At 34.8% G+C, this 25,883-nt stretch overlaps 1 protein-coding gene across 1 annotated transcript in view; it reads left to right on the top strand.

Annotated features, from left to right (window-relative positions):
- The window catches only part of LOC123560890 (sushi, von Willebrand factor type A, EGF and pentraxin domain-containing protein 1-like), a 67,223-nt gene that overhangs the window by 40,929 nt on the left and 411 nt on the right, over nt 1–25,883 (top strand). Inside the window, exons 28-41 of the mRNA XM_053516817.1 lie at nt 1,522–1,647; nt 2,377–2,498; nt 3,690–4,040; nt 6,604–6,805; nt 8,076–8,364; nt 9,165–9,397; nt 14,135–14,314; nt 15,136–15,312; nt 16,453–16,629; nt 19,556–19,677; nt 20,800–21,150; nt 21,504–21,705; nt 22,670–22,958; nt 25,284–25,490. Of these exons, the coding sequence (XP_053372792.1) occupies nt 1,522–1,647; nt 2,377–2,498; nt 3,690–4,040; nt 6,604–6,805; nt 8,076–8,364; nt 9,165–9,397; nt 14,135–14,314; nt 15,136–15,312; nt 16,453–16,629; nt 19,556–19,677; nt 20,800–21,150; nt 21,504–21,705; nt 22,670–22,958; nt 25,284–25,490 (3,028 nt within the window). The remainder of the gene's footprint in view (nt 1–1,521; nt 1,648–2,376; nt 2,499–3,689; nt 4,041–6,603; nt 6,806–8,075; nt 8,365–9,164; nt 9,398–14,134; nt 14,315–15,135; nt 15,313–16,452; nt 16,630–19,555; nt 19,678–20,799; nt 21,151–21,503; nt 21,706–22,669; nt 22,959–25,283; nt 25,491–25,883) is intronic.

Below are 25,883 nucleotides of genomic sequence, written 5' to 3'. Positions count from 1 at the left end.
TGTTTATTTTGATAAATTCAATACTATATGTATGAAAATGCTTTCATTATATTAGCGCAAATTAATGACTTATAAGAAGTCATTTTTGTGGCATACTAATATTTGCTTTTAGCTGAAAACAATAAATAGTTCTGTTTAAGTAGATATCTAGATTGTTTTAGTTCATTTAGTATTCAAGAGTAAAACATGCATATCATAATTATTTTCAATATGTATATCAAGTAACAGCTGTTATATAAATAGCATATATATAGCGTGTAACACAAATGGAACAATGATGAATGGTAAATGTTCATGCACATTCAAGAACAGAAATACAGAATTTCGAATGATTGGGTCAGTTCCCGTCTAAACAGCCCGCCGGACAGTATCTGCTACACACCTCGCAAAAGAACACCCGCTGTATTGACGAAAAAAGCTCAAATATTACATAGTTATAGTGGTTTAACCTTAAGGCTGCTGGCGACCAGTGCAGACCAAGATCAGCCTGCACATCCGTGCAGTCAGATCATGGTCTGCACTGTTCGCCATTCAGTCGGTATCTTTTTGGTAAGCACCCCTTTTAACAGTAAATGGTACTGTCCAAATTGAAAGACGGAAAAGTTCATTATAGCAATTTAGCAGGGTAAGGATTAAAAAGTAGCGTACGTAAATGAATTTGTTTTCCATATTATAAGATGAGAAATTCTTTGAGTTGTGCGCATTAAATGTGAAAAAGGTTACCATAAAAGAATAATTCGACTTCCACATTTTTGTATAATCGGAATAACCGCAATTTTACGCAAAAACATGTATTGCCATTATCCGGCGCTGTCTGTGATATTATAAATGTGCAATGGTCATGCTATGCTTTAAGTACCTTGTTCGAAACCGAGTGATGATTTATAAAATCGTAGTTACAAAAAAAACAAACAAAACAAACAAAAAAAAAAAAACGCCGTTCACATTTTTATTACGATTGTTAATTCAATTTGGTAACGAAATGCAAGACAAAAATTTGGGAATAATACGGGTGTTTATGTTATAATGCATCTTCAAATATAAGTACTAACTCATTAATAGGTGTTAAGCCCTTAACATAACAAGAAACGATATTAACGTAGTAGATTCTATACGCCTTTTCAATATTTGTCAATATGATAGGTTAATAGTTAGATCTTTTATAACCTCTAAAAAGAGCAATTAAAATTACATACTGAAACAGTACACAACGGGACATTTCAGAAATTATGGAAATATGTCATCGTAATCGGTTACTGGCCCTTTAATTTTTACTTGATATCATTCTTTGCTACCAGAAAATCGCCTTAAAGATTTGAGTATCTCATCAAGAGCAAGAAATACGAGATAACATATATGATATCAAACATTTGTCAATAGCGACTTTGTGACAAGTAACTTTGTTTTAAAAGAGCTATTCAAAAAAAATGATATATCGGCTTATCCAGACAAAACTCTGAATAATTTGAATACAATAGTAAGCTTTGTCGTTACAACTTCTGTTTTCCTTTCAAATTACAGATATAAATGAATGCTTGGATAATACCACTTGTGGTGTTCTAGCTTCTTGTGAAAACTATGATGGAGGCTACAACTGCACATGCGATCCTAAGTTCCCTAAAGGAGATCCGAAAATACATTGTTACGGTATGGTCTCTTTCCAGATTTATATTTTTTCTCATAAACAGTGGGTAAATATGTAAAACAAATATAACAAAGTTGTCAGCAAACTCGGAACTCGACGTCAAAGACGAAAACTTAAAACAAAAGCACAGTCTGGCAGGGTGACTGTCTTTCAGGGTGCTATTTCCGGGTATGGGAGGGCAAGTAAATATCAATATAAAGAAAGAAAAGAACATGAAAGCACAAGGTAGTAAAATATAGAGAGTGGTGTTAAAGATAAAACGATTGAGCGTTAAATGGGGAGGAGAGGGAGTGGGAACATGTATACTATGAAACATGAGGCACTAAAGAAACACATGTAACTGAAGCTAATAAGTGGAAGGGGATGAGGTAGTGTGTGAGGGGGTCGTAGGTGATTATAAAGATAATAACTCGCTTACAATCTTAAATGAAAATTTGCAGTGTCGCTTTTGACAATTTTCTTAGTACATTTTAAGAGTTACGTACTTCTTTGAATAAACATTGTCTGGAACTCAAAATAATCTTTTTTAAAAAACAAAAATATTCACAAGATCAAGAGAAAGCATTTTATAAATTTCGGAAGACGCTACATGTATTTTTGACGTATGCAGAAAAAACACAAGTTTTTCTTTTCATATTTATAAGGGTTTCTAATATGACTAAATATGCCGTAGAATTATGTAACCTTTTGTCTCTAAACTTTATTGCTGATAATCCTTTCTTTCCCCCCAGAAAATGTCATTATACACCTGGAGACGGTTGTAACTCGCTTCAGAGGAGAAGATCAACTGATAGACGCAAAACCTATTCATAACAGATTTCCATACTTCGGAGTGGAATACAACTCTTATAGGGTATTTTGTTCGGAACTTCCTGAATAAACGTAGCAGCATTTCTTAGTTAACATAAGGCTGACCAACTGTGAATACTATAAAGCGATTTTCCGTCTAGAAGCTAACGTTTTTTGCTTTTTTACCGCTTAGTAAATGTTAAAATCTTCCATGTTTTCGAAAAACATTTAAACCAGTTCTTCTCATGAATTATTTGATTTATCATCATCAAACGTGATCACTAGCGCCTTGACTAATTCTGTTCAAATTGTTCCGCTTCACAGTTCGATAGAGTTCTCAACAAGTATTACTAGAACTATAATTTTAATAGTTTTTTCTCGATAAGTACTTGGTTGATCGTCACAAAACTTTGTCCTTGGTATTTGGGGTTGTCCTCAATCAAGTTTATACAGAACATAAAGTTTTGTTGATTTGCCAGATGGATTTAAAGCAATATTGGTCCGTAGTCTCCTACTCTGGACCTCTTTCCTATGACTATTTCAGTTTTTCATATATAGCTACTTTATCAACTATCTTAGGAGCGTTGTTAAGAGTTTTATTTTTAAAAGTTATTACCGATAGTAACACCTTTCGCTTATAATGAATTGTCTTTATGTCAGATTTGTGAGATAATTCTATATGAAATGGTTGAAAACTAAAGAATGCTGCTATAGAAGCAAACATTTGGGACATATAACTTTATACTATTAAGTTTAAATTGAAGTCAATTGTTGTATTTCAGCTATTTAAAAGTAGAAATGTCTGATTTTAACGGACAGTATAAAAATGGCAAGTATGGTCTATGTATACGTTTAAAACCTAATTGTCTTAATCAAATATGATCCTATGAACTTGACTATGGTGTTATCGCTGTAATGTGTTTTTTTTTCTTGAATGAAATTAGTTTGAAAACAATTTCATACGTAAATTAACCAGTAGGTGTCAAGGCTTATGAAAACTGTAAATATGTTGTAATATGTACACACTTTAGGAAAACTGTCAATAAAATATAAAAACAATTCTTACAACAACATTTGCACAAACTTGCTCACTTGATCGTAGGAGCACAAATTTCTTTTCAAATTTAAACATGTGAAATGTATTTCAATCCATTATAGATCAGCTGCAAATTAAGACCACTTTCAGCCTCTCTCAAGTGTTGCCGTTAATGCAAGTTTAAATGTAATATAGTTTGATGTTTGCTCTTTCTTGCAGCCAAATATGAATGGCTTTCTTACGCTTGGTTACCAGCCGCTGTATGAAGACTATGGACCAGAAACACCCACGGACTGGCAGAAATTCAGCCGCGGATATACTGTGATAGCTCCATTCTGGACAAATATTGACTCTACAAATCTTACCGGAGGACTTGATGTCCATCTGTTTGAATATTATACCAGTTATGGACAAAATGACAGCCAACACAGAGATCTTTCGCGGCTTGGACAAATATTTTCAAATTATCTAAACCTCACTGACTTCAAACCACGAGTAGCAATTGTAGCCACTTGGCGTAACGTGACACAGTCGTCATACATAATACCTGTCAGACTGATTAAAACTCAGGTAACCATAGTTTACTCCGTAACATACGTGTTTAAAAGAAGCTCATAATTAAATAAACGTTTGTAAGCTTTTGTATTTGCACTCCATTCAGTCCTCATTATGTACAACGTTGTTGATGTCCAACCATGAATTAGATTCTTAAATTACACACACAGACATAAAAAAGTCATTTTGTCGCTAATAATTCCATCCAGGGGGCCTCCGTGGCCGATTGGTTAAGGTCACTGACTTAGAATCACTTGCCCCTCCCCGATGTGGGATCGAGCCTTACCCAGGGCGTTGAATTCTAGTACGGAAGCCATCCAGTTTGCTTACATTTCATATCTAACTGCTGCAACAAAAGCTTTTTTAAAGATTATGCAACACCGTACATGAAATCTCTAATCTTAACCTGATTGGTCAGTCAAAAACTAAATAATTGTTAGAAAATCTCAGTAAAAATCAAAATTGATATTTACAAGGTAGGCTGGTCCGATCAGGACATGTGAAATTTTTACTTTATATACCACTTTTCGATATAGTATTTTAAGCAACTGTTCTGCTCTTATTAAGAATACATTTTAAAGAGAGGCTGCATGTAATTTCGATAACGCATTTGGCATTCTAAGTTCTCTTCTGTTTAAAACAATATTTTTGTCAGGTTTTCTAATACAGTTTTCGGACAGATAGTTTGTAGTTTGTATTTCCATGGAATCTAATTATGTACCAATCGTCGCAGATTTGTTTTTCGTTTTGTCATGAATTTGAGTTTACCTTGCAAATTTGTTGATTGTAATGTAATAAAATCTAGTTTGCACTGAAGCTGTCTCCTGATATGCAGTCATATATTATTGCATATTATTGTTATAATACATCACATAGTCTGGATAACATTCTTAATCATTTGCTTACTCCATTGTACGATTCTTTATACCGCTGGGAGCTCAAGTTAAATAAAACTATCAGTTCGGATGAAATTGGATCTCCTTTTTGCACGTATATATCGGTATGTATAAAGATAATATCCATTAAGATAAAGGTAAGAATTTCAATTCCCCTTTTTGATGGGGATTTATCCTGTGCTATCAAATCTATTGAATATATGTTCTCCATTTATTAGATAACTAGAGGATGTAGTCATTTGAAAAATCTGAAAAACTAAATAATAAATTATATAACCAATACATCCCTTCAGTATGGAGATTGTTGTCATAAACTAGGTCGATATTTTTTTCTTTTACTTTACTATCAAAACTAGAATTTTTCTTTGAAAGTTTTACCTGTACGGCAGCATGACTTTCTTTGGGATGTTACGGGATTCTTGTCAATGACAGTTTTTCTTTTTGTATTTGAAAAAAATATAAAAACATTACATTAAATTAGGCTATGATCCCACTATTTTTGACACGTCGCATTTTTTTCGTGTTTATAAATGCTATACTTTGATTCTTAAAGGGAGCAAGATTAGTACCCAGTAATAACATGTTTGAGCTCACAAATTGCATTTTGTTATGCCACAAAAGCCTTGTCAATTTCCAGGACACCTCACGGATAAACTACTGTAATGCCTTTGCAAGTCGTGTTTCAAACAGCACACTAAACAACTTGCAACAGGTCTAGAACATGGTAGCTCGCGTTAACACTCGGGAGTCCCGTCTAAATCTTATGACACCGGATCTGAAGGAGCTTCATTGGTTACCAGTGAAATATAGGGTACAGTACAAGGTTCCTTCCCACACCTTTAAGACTCTACACGACCAGTACCCTACCTATATAAGGGATATGATAATGATATATAGACAGGCCACAAGATACGCAGTTGTGCCAAAGACTAAAACAGTGATGTATGACAATCACAGATTTTCGTTCACTGCTCCCAAGAAAGAACTCCCTTTCCGTCAAGATTAGGGAAGCTGATACGCTGGCTGCTTTCAAAAACTATGCAAATGTGGAATAATAGTACTTATAATAGTAATTTCACTCCAAGACAATATTCCACTGTGTTTCTTATCTTATGTTCTCATTGTCTGTTGATTATATGCAAGTATGCATGTGTGTTTGTGTACATATACGTTATATAAACAATAGAACAGGTGAAAATGTTACCGTCAAGAATAGCAGACAATTTTCGTATTTGGATATTATGTTGAAACTTATTCTTTATCTGAAAGGTGGCGCCATTAGTAGAGGCAGTAAATATTACATTTTTAGAACATACTGTAAAATCATTAAATTTCGTGGGCATGAAATTTCGTGGTTTTGGTCAAAACGGCAATTTCATGGGGATATGAATTCGTGGATATCAACTTTTGAACATAAAATGAATGGGAATTTTACTTGTTTGTTGGGATTAAAGTTCGTGGATTAACTCAACCACGAAATCCATAAAAATTAGTCCCCCACGAATATTAATGATTTCACAGTATTTGATGACAAGAGAGCTAATGCTGTTAAAATGCAAGCACTTTTTTAGCGAAAGTTATTTTTGTTGTTGTTTGTTCGAATCCTTTCAATGGATATTTGGAGTAAGTCATTTTTCAAATACTGATGAATTGTAAAATATAACCTTTTATTTCGCTTTCAGAATGCAACAATGCAAGTGATACTAATTTCTGATGGTATATTTTCCTATGTAATGTTTAACTATGACCAAGAACAGTGGTCGCTCAAAATGAACAAAAATATTCCAAGCTCTGCTGGTTTCAGTCTACAAGACAAAACTGGATTCATAACGGCAACCAGCAAAAATGTTAGTCAGCTTAATAATGGAACAAACGTTAATCCAGGTACATATTGTCAATGAGTATAAAACACTATTTCATACAAAATCTGGGGTTTCCGACACTATTAAAACATCTAAACTTTGTTTGACAAAAGTTAATGTCATCCCTCAAATGTATCAAGAGTAACAATTTTTGACGTTATTTTACTTAGATAACGACACACTGTCACATAAAATTCCATGCATTTTTGTCTTTTGTCCTGCTGCACACTGTTATTTACCGAAAGTTCCTCAATATTAAAGATATATATGAGGTCAAGTCGAAAACAGACACGCTTTATCAAATAGCTATAAATATGCCAACTCTTATGAGTGTTGTATATATGCGAAACATCCATCTATTTCCGAATATGTGGAATGTGAATTCTGGATTTTATAAACATTTTGTAGTGTACAATAAGAATATTTTAATCAGAGTACATACGGTCCAGGTTAGATGTCAGGGGACTTGATACAAATGATATTAATAGAGGCATCATACTTTCACAAGGTTTCGATTTTAAAATTTTCTATATATGTGTTCTAAACAGGTATCTGTTGAGTTGTATGATATTTCTGATTTAGTTTAAGTAACCATTAGCAAATGCATACACTTAACGGATGATCAGAAATAACACTGTTATTTGCCGAAAGTTCCTCAATATTAAAGATATATATGAGGTCAAGTCGAAAACAGACACGCTTTATCAAATAGCTATAAATATACCAACTCTTATGAGTGTTGTATATATGCGAAACATCCATCTATTTCCGAATATGTGGAATGTGAATTCTGGATTTTATAAACATTTTGTAGTGTACAATAAGAATATTTTAATCAGAGTACATACGGTCCAGGTTAGATGTCAGGGGACTTGATACAAATGATATTAATAGAGGCATCATACTTTCACAAGGTTTCGATTTTAAAATTTTCTATTTATGAGCTGCGCTTTGAGAAAACCAACATAGTGGCTTTGCGACCAGCATGGATCCAGACCAGCCTGCGCATCCGCGCAGTCTGGTCAGTATCCGTGCTGTTCGCTTTCAGAGCCTATTGCAATTAAAGAAACTGTTAGCGAACAGCGTGGATCCTGACCAGACTGCGCGGATGCGCAGTCTGGTCTGGATCCATGCTGGTCGCAAAGCCACTATGTTGATTTTCTCATGGCGCGGCTCATATGTGTTCTAAACAGGTATCTGTTGAGTTGTATGATATTTCTTATTTAGTTTAAATAACCATTAGCAAATGCATACACTTAACGGATGATCAGAAATAACACTTATTTTTACAGGTCTTAAAGGAAGATGGATTTACAACGTTACTAGAAATGACCTTGGTAGTAGTGCAACTTTGCGAAATGAATCGGAATGCCTCGCATTCAGACAAAATGACACGATCTGGAATTGGATACAGACACAACGGGCTTTAGCGTATCCATGTCCCTGTAGTGAGCAACAGATGCAGCTTGATTATAGCTATCACACGGTGAACCCAATGTATAAAGACTCACAATCGCGGACGACTTGCTATGAGGCCTGGTTCTTTAACAATGATGGTGTGAAACAGACGTGCTGTTATAGGTAAGACGTCATCTGATGTTTGCACATGTATTACACATTAGGCTTGGATTATGTCTGTACACATAAAAGTTACATGGACAACTTCTGTTATCATGTATAATAAAATAATTTTGAATTGCGCCATAAATTGTTCACTGTAAAACAAGATTAATTCGCAAGCATGATGAATTCCCGGATTTTCGGCTTACAACGCAAATTATCATATCACGATATCGTCATGTTTAAAGAAACCAACAGGGTCATGATGACCCTGGATCGCTCACCTGAGTAATATGTAAAGTAGGTCAGTAGGTCATATTCATGATCACTGAAATTCATTTTTAAGACCGGTGTGCTAAACTTGACATGTCATCCAAATTTCAAGGCTGTATCTTAAAAACAAGAAAGTAGGTCAGTAGGTCACATTCATGGTCACTGATGTCAGTTTTAAGATCGGGGTGCAAAAGTGAACATGTCATCCAAATTTCAAGGCTGTATCTTAAAAAACAAACAAGTAGGTCAGTACGTCACATTTCATATGACCCAGATTCAAACATGACATAAAGATCATCAGAAATTATCGTTAATTATTTGAATATCTATGGAATATAAAGTACAAAAGCGCAACTACAATTTCCACCCGATTTACGCAACATAATATACCAGTAGATCGACAAAGGATACATCACTCTTACAGGGCAACATTGATTCATTTCATAAAACAAAGTATTTCATCAATTTGCTTAAAATGAAAACAAAAATTCTTTAACGTACTCAATTTAATCTAAGGTTACGTCAGTCGTTTCTTCTACTCTAAACAGTTACGGTGCCTTGAAAAAAGATGGTACTGGTGGTGGCTTTGCAACGTTTGAGAAGGATCCCTATGACATCATTCAATATTTCTACGCATGCTGCGATGAAAAGACTGACAGACACTTGTGTCACCTTTTCTACGAAATGAACCCGTCTGACGATTGCTCTATGTTCCAGCCTGCGGACGAGCCCATTGGAAGATATAGGCGCTCACTTATCGGATATATGAGAAGCGGATCTGGTAAATTATTTGAAACCTTTTCAGCATTCAGTGTAATACTTTTAATTTACATAATATCGTAGCCTCATTTGAAAACATGGTTATCTTCTAGATATCTCTATCGTACTCTATCAGTCGTTCTAATAGATTCAATTTTCGTTTCGTTTGATCACACTTTACTGATTAAATTCAAGTCAAAATACCTTGACCAATTATTTTTCCATTACTTGCTATTTATATGGCGATTTTGATTGTCTTTGTACGTCTAGTAGTTTTTTATGTTTTTGAAATCCTAAATTGAATAAATACTTATATGAATTGAATTTCAGAGTAGCAAACAGTATTCAATTTTCTTCTCTTGAATTCTATCTTAACAGACTTTTATAAAATGTATTTTTTCTGCTATGACTAAACATTGAAAGTGTCGTTTTTCTTGCAGATCAGCTTTGACAGTTGTGCACAGTGTTGTTATCTTTTAATTTCTGTATATATTTATATCAGATGTTGATTTTGTTCTTCATTTTCATGACATTTATACCTTTTGCTTTTTTCTGTTAACTGTTACCAATTTCTAGCACGCAAAATATCCCTATATTACCGCGGTCGCGCCCATTTTCAAAAAGGAAATTTTCCATACCGGTAAGTATAAGTTATTATTCCTATTTCTTATATAGATCTATCTATTTAAGGTAGGATTTAATTAAAATTCTATGTGCAATATTGATTTTTTTAGTTCTTTTTGATTGCTTACTAATTGTTTTGTGTTTGTTCATACTTATTCGAAAAGTAAGATTTCATTACACTATACGTGCTTGTTTTTCGTTACATCATGTTATATTATCATGCTAGAATATTGCTCAGTAATCGTAGAATTCGAAGTCATTCAACATTTGCAATACACACAAAGGTATGTATGTTATTGAATCTTTATGGGCATTTATCATGTGGTATTATATTTCCCGAAGAGGGGAACATATTATCGCCGCTTCGTATACTGTAGTACCATTTCTTGTCCAGAGTACTCCTCACCAACCCTTATCTGAAATTCAATGAACCTTCATAGGAAGCTTCACACTCAAAAGGGGATGCGCATATTGTCTTCAGGTTTCGGTCGGATGGTTTTCACTGAGTTGTTGTCCTTTGGTTATTCAACTTTAGTAAACTTGTCCGCAGTGTTCTTTAGTAACCACTAACTACATTTCATCGAAACTTCAATAGATGCTTTACTCTCAAGAGCAGATGCGCTTATTCTCTTCTTGTTACGGTCGGATAATTTTTCAATGAGTTATTGCCTGTGATTATTGCCTGATTATTCAACATTAGTAAATTATGGTGCCATCCTTGTCTTGAGTATTCTCAGCATCCATTGGCTGATATTCAGCAAAATTCATAGATTTCCAAGAGGGAGGTACAGATCTTGTGCACGCTTCTTTTTAGCTTCTTGCTGGAGTTCTTAGAAACTTCTTTGGTATGTATCCAGTCGATGAATTCCACTTTTGTTCTTTTAATATGCAATAATCTCATTTCGGGGAGCAATCGTCAGTTTTACCGATATTTTCTTGTTTACAAATGTTGTTAATACTTAAATTCCTTGGTCTTCTCCCAAAGTCAAATGGGAGCACTTGGCCTCTTGTAGGTGCAGTTCGAGCTGAAAACATCCAAACAACTTCTTCTTCTTATGAAACACTTGATGGATCTTCTTAACATTTTGTCTGTCGCAGCATTATAAATTCCTTAACTCCTTCCCTTGTAGGGGCTGCTAGCACTACCATAGAAATACCTTTAAATGATATTTTCTTACAAACTGCTCGATAGATCTATATCACACTTGGTCTGTAATATCATCATAATGTCCTCTCTTATTTTATTCAAATGGGGGCACTTAGACCCCCTTTTACGCCTTCGAAATCGATTTAAACAACTTCTTTCCATGAAGGGCTTGATGGATTTTCATTCATTTTCTATAGCTTTCTTATAAAGTCCTACCTTGTAACATGGGGACATCTGGCATCATTAAGGGGACACGGTATAGCTAGCTAAAACAGAAATGTCTTTAAATATCTGTTTTCCTTGAACTTCTTTATAGATTTTTATTTATTTTGGTCTTTACCATCATTGAAAAGTCTTCTGTCAAATTTGTTTATATAGGAAAATGGGATACTTGACCTGTTTTATGTTTTTATACTTAACGCAGTTGTTACCATTCATGATTAAGTGTGGCATACATATCTTCAAAAGAAAAAATCAAAGACAGATATCAAACAGGGAATGCCACGTACCAAAACCGCAGCCTCCCCAAAACGAAACCCACAGCACGCAGACGTGCACACCATAAACACAAACACACACACATACTCGCACACAAAGCCAACACACGAGGACAAAACAAACAAACAAAGGAACACAGTGGGGCACCGCCTTGGAACGGTCAGTGGCAAAAACACCACTGGGGAGCTTAAACCGGTTTATGGTGCGCACCCAACCTCACTCTTACCCCCACCATGTTCCAAAGACACGGGACAGTGTAAATAAAAGTAATCCCCTCCAGGTGAATTTCTAACACACGTAATGGAAACAAAAAGGCATGTCATGTTAAACACAAAAATGCTCGTGTATAGATATATAAAAAGCAAACCTTGAGACCCAAAAACGTATGTACTCAATGCCTTGGCAGAAGGTCGCTATGGCCTGAAATTTTCCTTATTCAAGGAGATTAATTTGATTGTGCTATTTGCTGTTTTAGACGTCTATCAACCAAACCTTTGATTAGAGGGAACGTACTTGATCTAATCGACATAATACTTGTTGATAACATAGGTTTTGTTTTGAAGTTTAAATTAGCTGAACAATTTATCTGTTTTGATAATTTAAAAACAAAATGACTACAAATGTAATTTTCATTGCCGCATACATGTGTTTTATTCAGAGGGTAACAAGTGTTAGTGGCACAACATCTACTGTTGGTCGAAACGGTATACCTTTGTTAATTCTGAGATAATGAATCTGATTTAATTTTTTTTTCTATTTGAATTATAAATTGTGTTCATTGCGTATGGATCAAACAATCGTCTTAAATGTTACAAAAATCTTTTTTACCTTTCTTTGAGCTACGTCACTTTTTAGAACAGTTAAATAATTGTTTGATGCCGACATATCATCTCTGCTCAATTTGCCATTTTCACTTTTTATTAACGTCAGTTACAGCTGATTCATCATAGTGCGATTGGAGAAATGAAAAAAACAACAATCTGGTAAGAATCTGAAATGTTTGTATTTATTACTGTGGAGCTGTCTACACAACAGTAAATACAGAAATTGTTTAACTCATAGGAAATAGCATTGTTTGTTGCAGATTTACTTATGGTGTAGACTTTCTAATACTTAGAAATAGTGATAAAAATGTAATATGTATGTATAGAAATTATCATTTTATTTTCACAAAAATTTAATTAATGTTAACTAGATTTCCTAAATTAATGTTTCAGTGACTTCAGTATACTGTACATTGGAAGAGTAAGAATTTCTGATAATTAAAATAACTAGGAGACGACTGAAAACCAAGAACGCATTAAACGTTCGCAGCTCCTATTTAATCAAAGTATGGCAGATAATAATGTTTCATACATGGATGTCACAAAGATTTTTCGCGCAACTCCTCCGGCACCGCAGGATGGATTCACAACAAACTTTACATGAGTGATAATTGCCAAGCGTAGTTGTGCATATCGTCGGCATTTTCTTGTTTTTATGATTTTCAGTTAAGTTATGGCCCTTGATTCATCAATTTGTATGATGTTTCGGCAACTTCTGTTAAATAATGGTGTTGATTTCCACCAAACCTTACAGGAGTAATCAATGTCAAGCCTTATTAAAGATATCACTGGCATTTTCCTGTTCGATGATTTTCAGCAGAATTATGGTCCATGATCTATCAAATGTAATGATATTTTGGCCACTTCTTTTATATAATTTGGCGGATTTCCATGAAATCTTACAGAAGTATTCAGTGCCAAGTTAAGTTATATATATCATCGACATATTTTGGTTCAGCGATCTAGAGCAAGGTTATGGCATTCAATATTTTCCGGCCAATACCACCAGGGGAAATTGCAACAAACTTCATAAAAGTGATCATAGCCAAGCCTACTTGCGCATATCATAACCATGTTCCTGTTTAGTGTTTTTACGACAGAGTTTTGGCCCTATATTCGTCAAACTTTTGATATTGTAGACATTTCTCTTATACTATAGTTGGGGATTGCAACCATTCCTGAATGGAGTTATCAGTACATTTCTTTTATTTCATTAACAGTAAGATTATTTTCGAAACATACGTATAGAATTTAGTCTTACGAACGAAGCTGTTATTAAAGTGGATAGAAGAACTCCAATCTAAAACGAAGAAAAAGCGTCTTGGACTTATTGCTCTTATATTTTCCGGATCATGAAGTCTATTCATTTTTTCAGGATAAGTTCTACTTATGCCTGTACTAGGGGCGTAATTGGTGTTGTAGATTAATTGCCTTTGTTGAACCTATGTGTCAAGTCGAGTCTGATATTATTCCGCTTACTTGCTTTCTGTGTTTCTGGCTGTCTGAATTATACTGTTATGTTTACTGAAATCTGCTTTCATTTTAATTGGCACTCATGCACCGCCAAAAGTCAAAATCTGTAAGTATCAAATAAGACTTTTGTCCAATGGTAGTAGACGGTTTGATGTTCATGTTTGCTCAATGTTTTTAAAAATGTGTTATACAGACTGTGGTCGTTTACCAAATCCAGCAAATGGAGCGATCAAGTATGCTAGAAATGTGACATCGTTTGGGTCCAGTGCTTCATACTCTTGTCAACCTGGATTTGAAATGATTGGTCCAGAAGTTATACATTGTGAGGCGCAAGGAAATTGGAGCAGCGACACAACATATTGTCAAATTAAAGGTTTTTTATTTTTTTTTTTTTTGTTCAAACGTTTTCAAGTTATAATAAATTGCAATCGAGATCATATCAGTGCTAAGAACTTATAAACTAGTGAAAGAGGCTATTAGTAGGTCTAAAAGCATATCAATATACGTCTTAGCAACTATAACAAATGCCATCTGTTCAATTACAAAAGATGTTTTGGCTTAATAACGTTACATCACAGATTCACGATATAAATGAACGGGGTAAGAGGTTTATTTTACAAATTATACACAGTACGAAAGTATTTTAGAAATTAAAACCTGTTAGTCTAGTAAAATATTTTTGATATACTGGTTATATCTGTACATCTACACTAAATATGGACTACATCACTTTTAGAAATTGAAATGCCTCGTTGAAAAGTTGTCGATAAGTAAAAAATCCATTAGTTCGTATTCCGTTCCTGTTCCCGGGGATGACGTAACTATGCTATCCATGGTGATCTCATAAAATGAAATGTGTCTGAAACCTTTCGCACTGTCCTTCCTCATTGCCTCATTGATTTGTATTGATAAGCTGGTATTTACTTGTGGAGATCAGGTTAGTACTGGTACAGAATCCAGGAACACTGGTTAGTTAACTTTCCGCCTTTTTATGACTGAAATACTATCAATCAATGCCGCTAAACCAAAACCAAACAAGCAAACATTACAACCTTTATCAGAAACTTTGTAATTCTATCATGATGAACATGCCAGTAGCATTATGTGTAAGCACACTGCACATATGAAAAGACATCTCAGACCATTTGTTTCTGAATTATAAAGTACAGATTCTTATCTGTTTACTTGATTTAGACTGCGGGATCCTGACGAATCCGTTAAATGGAAAAGTCTACGTATCGAATGGCACAACGTATCAGTCAGTGGGAAAATACAGATGTAACACCGGCTACACGTTATATGGAGATAACAGTACCATATGTAAAGAGAAAGGAAATTGGACTGTTCATTCTGTAAACTGCAAAATTAATGGTATTATTTTAACTTATAATTTTTTACAATACGTTTTACGAAGAAAAAAGGGATATAGAGAAATGGGCTACCTCATTCGTCCGTCTCCTCATCCGGCACATAAAGAGTTGATGTGCGGCGCACAAGAAACATACCCTTAGCTCCAAGGTCAATGTCACTATTGGAGGTTAAAGGTTAGCATGCTCTGTTTCGTGACAAGTCCTCTACCATCCATCAAGGGATTTTGAATTTACTTGGTACGAATGTCCCCCGTAGTTATAATGAGTCGATATGTCGGGCGCAAAATTCAGAACTTTAGCCCAAATGTCTAGGTCACACATGGTGTTAGCAGGGTCTCTTTCATGTCCAGTCTGTCACCTCGGCATACATCAAGGGATTTTCCTGGCATAGATGTTCCTGATAGTATGACGACGTATCGAGAGCAAGACCCACAATCTTAGCAATAAGTCCAATGTAACACTTGGAGCTAAAAGGTTAACTTGTCTCTTCTATTAATTCCGGTTCAATGTACAAACGTTTCCATAATGATTCGACGTGTCGCGCACTCGCGCTCAAGACCTAGATCCTGAGCTCCAAGACCAAAGACACACTTGAAGGCCAAATGTTAACATTTATGCCTAATATCCGGTTCATCAAAGGATTTTAATATAATATGGTATGAAAAAATTCCGTAATGAGACAACTAGTCGCAGTCGTGTGCTTAACCCTGACCCCATCTTAAAGGTCAATTTCACACTTAGATGTCGACGATTTTAAGTCATTTTCTTGTCTGGTCAATTTTGTACGTAAGACCTTGATCCCCACCTTGTAGGTCAAGGTCACATTCAGGGACCCAGGCTAACTTTCCCCTTTTTTGATACGTTTAATTACCCTTTTATATGATAAATAACGGAACATGTATTTTTTCTGTTTTCCCACTTATCTAAAAATAGCATTGTATTTAGAGTAAGATGATTTAGTATCAGTGTTGTTATATTTTTGTTTCCTTTAGGATCATGAAGTCCGTTCAATAGTCTACTTAAACTTTGCTAAGGGACGTGAGAGGTGCTTACAAAAACAGACCATGTCTATGTGACTGTAATATATATAACTTACAAAATGTCATATTGAATTTGACAAATGATTTCGGTCTTTTTTTAGATTGTCTTCATCCAAACCATCCGGTAAATGGTAGCGTTAATATAAAAAATGGAACAACATATGGATCCATGGTAACATTTGATTGTAATACTGGCTACGATTTGAAAGGTGCAAAACATGCTGTTTGTCTCTCCAATAGTTCTTGGGATGTGCCGTCACCATTTTGCATTATCAGAGGTTTGTAATTTATCTAAATTTTGTATGATATAAATGATTATCAAAACAAAATGCACGATACATATTCCTGTCTGCTTTTGACAAATTGGTGTTTTGATAAAAAAAATGTTGGGTATCTTTCTCACACAAACCAACTCTACATGTTTTCTTTCTTACCGAAATCTGATCTTTAGAAGAGATGGCAAGTTTTTATATTATGCTTCTCGATAATTGTAGGTAGAATTTAGTAAGAGTACTCCAGTTCTCATTAAAGATGAAAAAGCAAGTAACACCTTTTAACATCATTATTATGAAACTTTTCCAATGGGGTTATTTTCAGATCTTGTTGTTTTAAACATGCCTTTTTGAGGCATTTTGTAAATAAATAATACAAGAAGTTCCACACAACCAATCAAAGTAATTGCAGACTCAGTTTGCTCTATTTTGTTCATGAGTGGTCCCGAGATGTACAACTCTAACACCAGCATTAGTGGAACACTATTAAAGATTTACATTTAAGGTCAACGGTGATTCAAAAGGAGCAGAAATACTGAGTAAATGGCCTGTCGTCATAAGTTAAGATTTTCTACGCATATTTATATGTTATTTATTTTAAATGCTTTGTACTTTCAAATCAACAAGGAATTATTTTCAAGAATTCTTGAAAACCAATTACTTGTATTTCACAACAGGAGGAAAGGCCAAGGGGAAAATGTAATAGAAAATATAGTTTCAAGCAAATGAAAATAATGATATTGTTATTCTGTTAATAATAGAGATAAAAATTGATATTTTTACATTATACATAAAAGTTACATTATCAACAGTATGTACTTCTATCAAAAGATATATGTGCTCTTTTAATATTATCTGCAAAAATGTAATGTTCATTTTACTTTCATAGACATAGTTGTAAATTTTCAAAAGCTGTAGGCAATCATAGAAACATTTTGGAAAGATCATAACTTTATTTATATGTGCTTATTTGTGTGATTTGTAATCTCCTTTTTTGTACCGTGAGTGTTATTCTGTAATGAGATCACAAAGTTTTTCTCCTACTTCTTTGCATTACGTGTGAAGCAGCAGGAAGCAGCAACACAAAAGATTATGAAATAAAAGGTAAATATCAGTTGTTTTAAATAACTTTAATACTTTCTTATTTACGGTGGAGGTGAAACTGACTGGTGTTTAGATGAGATACCAATGGCAGAATGTAAACTCCGTACATAAAATAAATGTATATGCACATTTATCTTTTCATTATTTGATTAATGGTCATAACTATTTTTGTCAAGTACTTCCAAATTTATATTTAAAGCAAACGTTTATTCTGTATTATACCAGTAGTTGAAAAATAAATCCAAGTATATGTCAAAAGTAACGGCCACAAAACGTATTAGACCTTACTTCAGATTTTCTGATGCAATATGTCAAAAACGTGCCAAGATATTTTTGAGGACTAATTTTCTGTGATTCATTTTCTTACATACTACTTATTTCAAACCAAAATGTTTATGTTGGAATTAGTTCAACCCCAAAGTTAAAATGACCAGTCTATGATGCAACTGTACCTTTGATCCTGAATTTTTGTGGACGCTCCGAAAATATATTGTTAAAGTTAAAGGCGTACGCTAGAATTCGGGGCGAAATATTTCCCAATAATAGAATTTCTTTAAGTTTTAAATATTGAAGGACAATCATCTAAGAAACAAAAATATGCAATAAAAATCATAGGCCACCATTATTATAAAATAGTTATCTGCCCTTGAAAACATCATTTACCCCTAAAAAATGCCGTTTTCAAGGGCAGATGATTCTTTTTTAAATACCGGTGACCTATAATTCTATTGCATATTTTTGTTTCTTAGCTACTTGTCCTTCAGTATTCAAATATTGAAGAAATTCTATTACTGGGAAACATTTCGTCCATCTCATATACAGAGAATTCTAGCGTACGTCCTTGAAGTATTTTGCTCTTTCAGTTGCCTAACTTACATGTACAAATAGATGCATGTTAAATCTGACGCTTTCAAAATAATACATACAATGTCATGCATATCTAAAATCTAAAATGAAACAAGTAGCAAAAGTACAGACAATGTTAAGATAAACCTGAATTCATTCTAGTCTGTATAATTCAAAAACATATTTAAAATGAGTAAACTCCTATTTTTTGCTTCATGTAATTGTAACAGGCAATGTTTGCCTTACTATTTCACGTGTGGCAAACAAGTTAAATGTAATAAAGCTATTGGAAATTAAAGGATTTTACATTACATTACGATTAATGAGTATTTAAAATAACAACGTAGCTTTCCCGTCATAGCCTGTACAGTTGGCTCGTTCGTCAAACGGGGAATAATAAGGCGAACTTTGACCGCGGTACAATTACACATAGCTCTTCCGCGACACTGGTTTTATGAGCCGAGAATACCTTCTGCCATTGGAATCTTATATAAACACCAGACTCAGTTTAAGCTATACCGTAAGTAAAAGAGTGTCAAAGTTATTTGAAACAACTAATATTTACCTTTAATTTCACAATATGTTGCGGTGCTGCGCAAATTTTCTGATGCCTTACACGTAATGACTTCTACATCAGTTATTTTATAGCCAGGTTGACAGGTATATGCAGTACTGGACTCGTAACATGTCAGATTCCGAAAAGGCGATTAATCTATTTTCTGGATTATGTAAAGGACCACAGTCTTCAAAGAAGTAGGAGACAAACGTCGTGACCTCATACTAGAACAATACTCATATCAGGTGGTACAATTAAATGTAGCTTGTTCGCCACATAAGGCAAACGTGGAGCAAATGTGATGGTTAAAACAAAATATGAATGACAAATGTTGCGTTTTTAATGAACTGCTGTTATTAAACCTTTGTTTATTTTGTTTGACTGTACCATATGTTGTTGCTGAAAACATTATTTATTTTTAATCAGAAAATGTCGTCATAGCACTGGAGACTCGCGTATACCCTTTCAGAGGAGACGATCAACTGATAGACGCGAAACCTATTCATAACAGATTTCCATATTTTGGAGTGGAATATAACTCATACAGGGTATGTCTCAAGGGTTTTCCCATTAGGTATTTTAGTCGGATTAAGTTGTCAATGTGTAGTTTGTATTGAACACTTCTTTTTAATTTTGATTTCATTCAGACGCATTGTATCTTTTTATGTTAGCAATATGATAGATAAACATTGTTCTCCAAAAATCTGAGAAACATGAGAACATTGGTAATATACACTTAAACGCCTTGATTACGCACACTTTTAGAGGATGTGCCAAAATTTATTAGGGATATTTAAAGTAAAATGTTTTTGTCACAAGATTATGTTACATAATACAACATAAAATTTCTGTTTAACTTTGAAATTAATTAAACATAAAAATAAGTCGATTTGTCTGAGTATCTTAGATTCACTTTATCAAATTCCGTCTTTCTCATAAAGTAGCACTTTACCCTGGTTCCTTTGACGGGTGTTCAAATTGTAACGCTCCTTAGCATATGGGATTTGAATGCGCTGAAATAAGAAAAAACATTTTCACGACACTAGATCGATCTTTGTCAGGACGTTGTCTTCCACTTGATCTTAGCAATCAGAGGTCACCACAGATAAACCATCAAAATGACTTTCTGTCATGAACCCTCCAACCATCTTCACCATACTTGGCCTATGCCATTCTTGTTAAGACTTCTGAATTTATACAAATGCTTTTTTCCTTACTACATTTGGACTTTGCTGAAATTAGAAGAAAACCAAACCTTTAAACGACCACAGATGAACACATTTATCGATATTCGCCTTTGGCCAATCTTCTTTTCATAAATCGCTTGATTGATCAAAATCAAAACCAAATGTGCTCTGATTCATTCTTTCATGGTTTAAAATTCAAGTACGCTTTATTGCATACACTATCAAATATTTAGTTAATGTCTCGCCCGATAAATTTTTGCCAACATTGGTACTGTAGTCACGGACTAATTTTCCTGTAAGACCGGCGAACTTGGAATACTATTGTTTATACGTTCGTCATTTCAGTTACTTTACTAACCTATTCAGCTGTCTGTGATTAACTTCGCTCCTTCATTAATATATGTGGAAATGTGTAGAAACACAGGATATTGTATAGCATTCAATACATGACAGATAATAATCATACTTTCTGTTTTTTCACAGCCAAATATGAATGGTTTTCTTACGCTTGGTTACCAGCCGCTATTTGAAGCTTATGGACCAGAAACATCTACGGACTGGCAGAAATTCAGCCGCGGATATACTGTTATAGCTCCATTCTGGACAAATATTGACTCTACAAATCTTGCTGGAGGACTTTATATCCATATGTTTGAGTATTATACCAATTATGGCCGCAATAACAGCCAGCATAGAGACCTTTCGCATCTCGGAAATATATTTTCTTATTATTTAAATATAATCGACTTCACACCACGAATTGCACTTGTTGCCACTTGGCGTAACGTCACTAAATCGTCCAGCCTTGAACCTGGCAGGCTAGTTAAAACACAGGTAAACACTCAAAAATACACCGAAATATTGAATATATTGATAAATGCTTGCATTTTATTTGTATTTTCCACAGTTTCTGTTTTAACACTAATTGTTTATACATGCACCGTCTTTGATTTGTCTAAACTTTTATTACATATAAATAATGACTAAACTTTAAAACCCGGGACGTTCCGCGTAAATGCCACTCAGATGATATGACTTATTTAGGTTTATGACTGCACTTTCTAAGAACAATCTATTTTTACCAAATACTTATTTTTATAAAGCGCCGCGCCAAAGGCGTTTACGAAATAGTGATGCTAATAAATTTTGTTGACGTTTTGACTTTCTTTTCACTTTCCCTTTTCCAGAATGCTACAATGCAAGTAATACTTATTTCTGACGGCATTTATTCCTACGTTATGTTCAACTATGACCAAGAACAGTGGTCGCTGAAAATGGACAAAAACATCCACAGCTCTGCTGGTTTCAGCCTACGCGACAAAACTGGATTTATAATAGCAACCAGCAAAAATATCAGTCAGCTAAATAAAGGGACAAACGTTAATCCAGGTACATATTGTCTAGGATATTAAGCCGCTTATAAGTTTCTGCGAGTCTGCAGCATATACAAAACATGGAAGCAGTTTTACGAAAAACAAGTTGCCTTTTGTATTATTTTGGCAAACAAAATGTGGGGTGCTTTTATTAGAGCTGCATATATTGTCCATACGTTAAACACATATATCATGACAATAAATACGGTAGTGCTTACATATATTGACAATATAAAATGGTATACTATATTTTTGTTAGCCAAATGGAAGTTGGCGCATTTAATAGTGGTTGGGGAGCATTTATATTGGGATATATGGTAATACATGTATAGTCTGACAATATTTACATTGGTAAACGGTAGTCATACACATATTGACAATATTGAAAAAAATGTTCTTTTAACAAAAGAGCTGGTATGCCTTTATTAGATGATGGGTGTTAATCCTAAGGCATAATGTACATTGTAAATATATATATATTCTAACAATATATACTGTAGTACAGGTATATAAGTAATATAAAAACACATTTGTTTTCAAACAGAAAGAGGTTGCGTTTATAAGGGTAAGGGGAGGTTTCATACTAAGGCCGTATATGTATATCCTGGCAATATACGTAACTGTACTAAATAGCTGTGCAATTCTGTTGTTTCGGCTAAGTCCTTTGAAAGCTGTAACGGGAGGTACAAGTATAATTATGTTTAGCAAAATAAAACCGGACACTTTACATCATTTACGTTCTGAAATATACCCAAGTTCAATTTAAATCAATATATTTCTGTAAGTTTGAAGCAGATTGTTGTTATCTGGACAAAGATTTTCGGACAGTAGGGAGGACAAAAGGATGAAAACATAAGGCGTCAACCTATGTCGGGAGCACTCATAAAACAGATTTTGACTAAGAATACCATTTCTTCTCTTTTGTATTTCATGGAATGCATATACTTGATGATTTTATTCAAAATGTAATATATTGCCAGGTCTTAAAGGAAGATGGATTTACAACGTGAGTAGCACTGACCCAGATGTAGTTGCAGTTTTAAGAAATGAATCGGAATGCCTCGCATTCAGTCAAAATGACACGATCAGGCATTGGATAACGACACAACGGGCTTTATCGTATCCATGTCCCTGTAGTGAGCAACAGATGCAACTTGATTACAATTACCGCACGGTGGATCCAATGTATAAAGACTCACAAACTAAGATGGTTTGCTATGAGGCATGGTTCTTTAACAACGATGGTGTGAAACAAACGTGCTGTTATAGGTAACCACCAACAGTAACTGTTGTATTTCACTGAATTAAAATATATATAATGCAGCCCTGTGTATGATTACAAAGGAATGTATATCAATGACATTACAAATCATTTGGTTGTGAGGGCAACAAAATGATGTATGAATGAATCACTTAGTTTGTTTTATTTACTTGCATAGAACTAAGATCAGGTGATAATGACTTTCCTTCAAAACAAGAGGTAAACAGTTTTTTTAACACTCACTCTTAATTAAAACATATATCATAGCATATTTATGCTCCTCCCTTCGAAGAAGGAGGGGTATATTGTTTTGCAGATGTCGGTCGGTCGGTATGTAGACCAATCCGTTTCCGGATGGTAACTCAAGAACGCTTCGGCCTAGGATTATGAAAGTTAACAGAGAGGTTGGAATCACCAGCAGATGACCCCTATTGATTTTGAGGTCAGTATGTCAAAGGTCAAGGTCACAGTGACCCTGAACAGTAAAACGGTTTCCGTATGATAACTCACGAACGCTTGGGCCTAGGATCATGAAAGTTAATAGGTAGGTTGATCATCACCAGCAGATGACTTCTATTGATTTTGAGGTCAGTTTGTCAAAGGTCAAGGTCACAGTGACCCTGAACAGTAAAACGGTTTCCAGATGATAACTCAAGAACGCTTGGGCCTAGGATCATGAAAGTTAATAGAGCGGTTGTTCATGACCAGCAGATAACCCCTATTGATTTTGAGATCAGTTGGTCAAAGGTCAAGGTCACAGTGACCAGGAACAGTAAAATGGTTTCCGGGCAATAACTCAAGAACTCTTGGGCTTATTGCCAAGAAAATTGATAGTGAGGTTGTTCATGACCGGTAGATGACTCTTAATGATTTTGAGGTCATTAGGTCAAAGGTCAAGGTCACAGTGGCCAGGAACAGTTAAATGGTTTCTGATCTTCCTGTCCAAAACCACTCGGCTTAGGGCTTTGATATTTGGTATGTAGCAAAATCTATTGGTCCTCTAGCAAGATTGTTTAGATTATTTCCCTGGGATGGAATATGGCCCCACCCCGGGGGTCACATGGTTTATATAGACTTTTATAGGAAAAAACTTTGAAAAAGCTCTTGTCCAAAACCACAGGTCTTAAGGCTTTGATATTTTGTATATGACATCATCTAGTGGTCCGCTACTAAAATTGTCCAAATTATTCCCCAAGGGTCAAATATGGCCGCGCCCTGGGGGTCACATTGTTTACATAGACTTATGTAGGGAAAAACTTTGAAAATCTTCTTGTCCACACCACAAAGACTAGGGCTTTGATATTTGTAATGTAGCATCATCTAGTGGTTCTCTGCCAAGTGTGTTCAAATTATCCCTCTAGGGTCAAATATGGCCCCATCCTGGGGGTCACATGGTACATATAGACTTATAGGGAAAAACTTAGAATCTTCATGACTATAACCTACAACATTCAAGTTTGGACCACATGTATTGTTTCAAGTGGCAAGATGAACCTTGACTTGAGTTGACCTTGATCTTGACCTAGTGACCTAATTTCACATTTTTGAAGGTACAGGCTTCAAATTTGGACCACATGCATAGTATAGTTTTGTGTTCCGAAATAAAATTTGACCTTGATTTTGACCTAGTGACCTACTTTCACATTTCTCAAGCTACAACCTTCAAATTTGGCCAACATGCATAGCTTTGTGTACCAAAATGAACTTTGATTTTGAGACTGACCTAGTGACCTACTATCACATTTCTGAAGCTTCAAATTTGGACTGCATGCATATTTTTGTGTTCTGATTTGACATTTATTTTTACCTAGTATCTACTTTCACATTTCTCAAGCTACAGCCTCCGAATTTGAAGCACATACATAGTTCTGTCTACCGAAATGAACTTTGAACTTGAAATTGATCTAGTGACCTACTTTCACATTTCTCAAGCCACAGCTTTCAAATTTGGACCACATGCACAGTGTTTTGTACCGAAATAAAATTTGACCTTGATTTTGATCTCGAGCTAGTCTTGAAATTTGGAACATTCAAAAATGGCTCAGTGGTTGGTGCCAAGATCACTCTGTGATCTCTTGTTAGGTTAATAGGTTAAAAGTCAGCTCAGATTAGACCAGAACAGTAGAACTTTTGTTTACAGTAAGCATATAATTTTTGTTCCTTGTGCAATGCTGAATGCATCAAGGGGGACATTTCGTGTTCGACGAGCTCTTGTTTGTATTTGATTTTGACAATGCTGCAAACAGATTCTGAATTTTACCTAACTCCTAGGGTTTTTGACCTTTGACTACACCTTCTCAAATTTATCAAAATTCTTCTTTCGTGCTCCTTAGTTATGGTGCCTTGAAAAACGATAATACAGGCGGTGGCTTTGCAACGTTTGAGAAGGATCCATATGACACCATTGAATACTTCTACGCATGCTGCAATGAAAAGACTCACAGACACTTGTGTCACCTCTTCTACGAAATGAACCCGTCTGACGATTGCTCTAGATTCCAGCCTGCGGACGAGCCAGTAGGAAGAAATAAGCGGAGCTGGTAATTTATTATTATTACACAATTTATTCGTTCTTTTTATCTCTGCAAGCAACAATATTTTCTTTAATTTCTTTTGATGTCTTTCTAAACAGGCTTATTAAATAAGAAAAACATTGACGGTTTCATTTTGAGCAATTCTAAAGCATCGCGTTCAGGGGAATTACAGATTTAAAATTAGAAGCCACTCCAGGCTAATTCAAACAGCAACTTACAACACATCCAACCCGTCGGCTAAAACATGAGTGCTGCTGCATGCCAAAGTGCGTCAAGTTGTACATGGTTAATGTCCGTAAAACTTCCATGAATATTTTAAAAACATATTTGTCTGAAATAAACATGACTTGAAAACCTTAATTTTGATAATAACAGCAAAACATGCCTGTTTATGTTACG

Source organism: Mercenaria mercenaria, chromosome 10 (genome assembly GCF_021730395.1).
Source record: "Mercenaria mercenaria strain notata chromosome 10, MADL_Memer_1, whole genome shotgun sequence".
Lineage (NCBI taxonomy): Eukaryota > Metazoa > Mollusca > Bivalvia > Venerida > Veneridae > Mercenaria > Mercenaria mercenaria.
The sequence above is the reverse complement of the archived record's forward strand: the minus strand, read 5'-3'. Positions and strand labels throughout refer to the sequence as shown.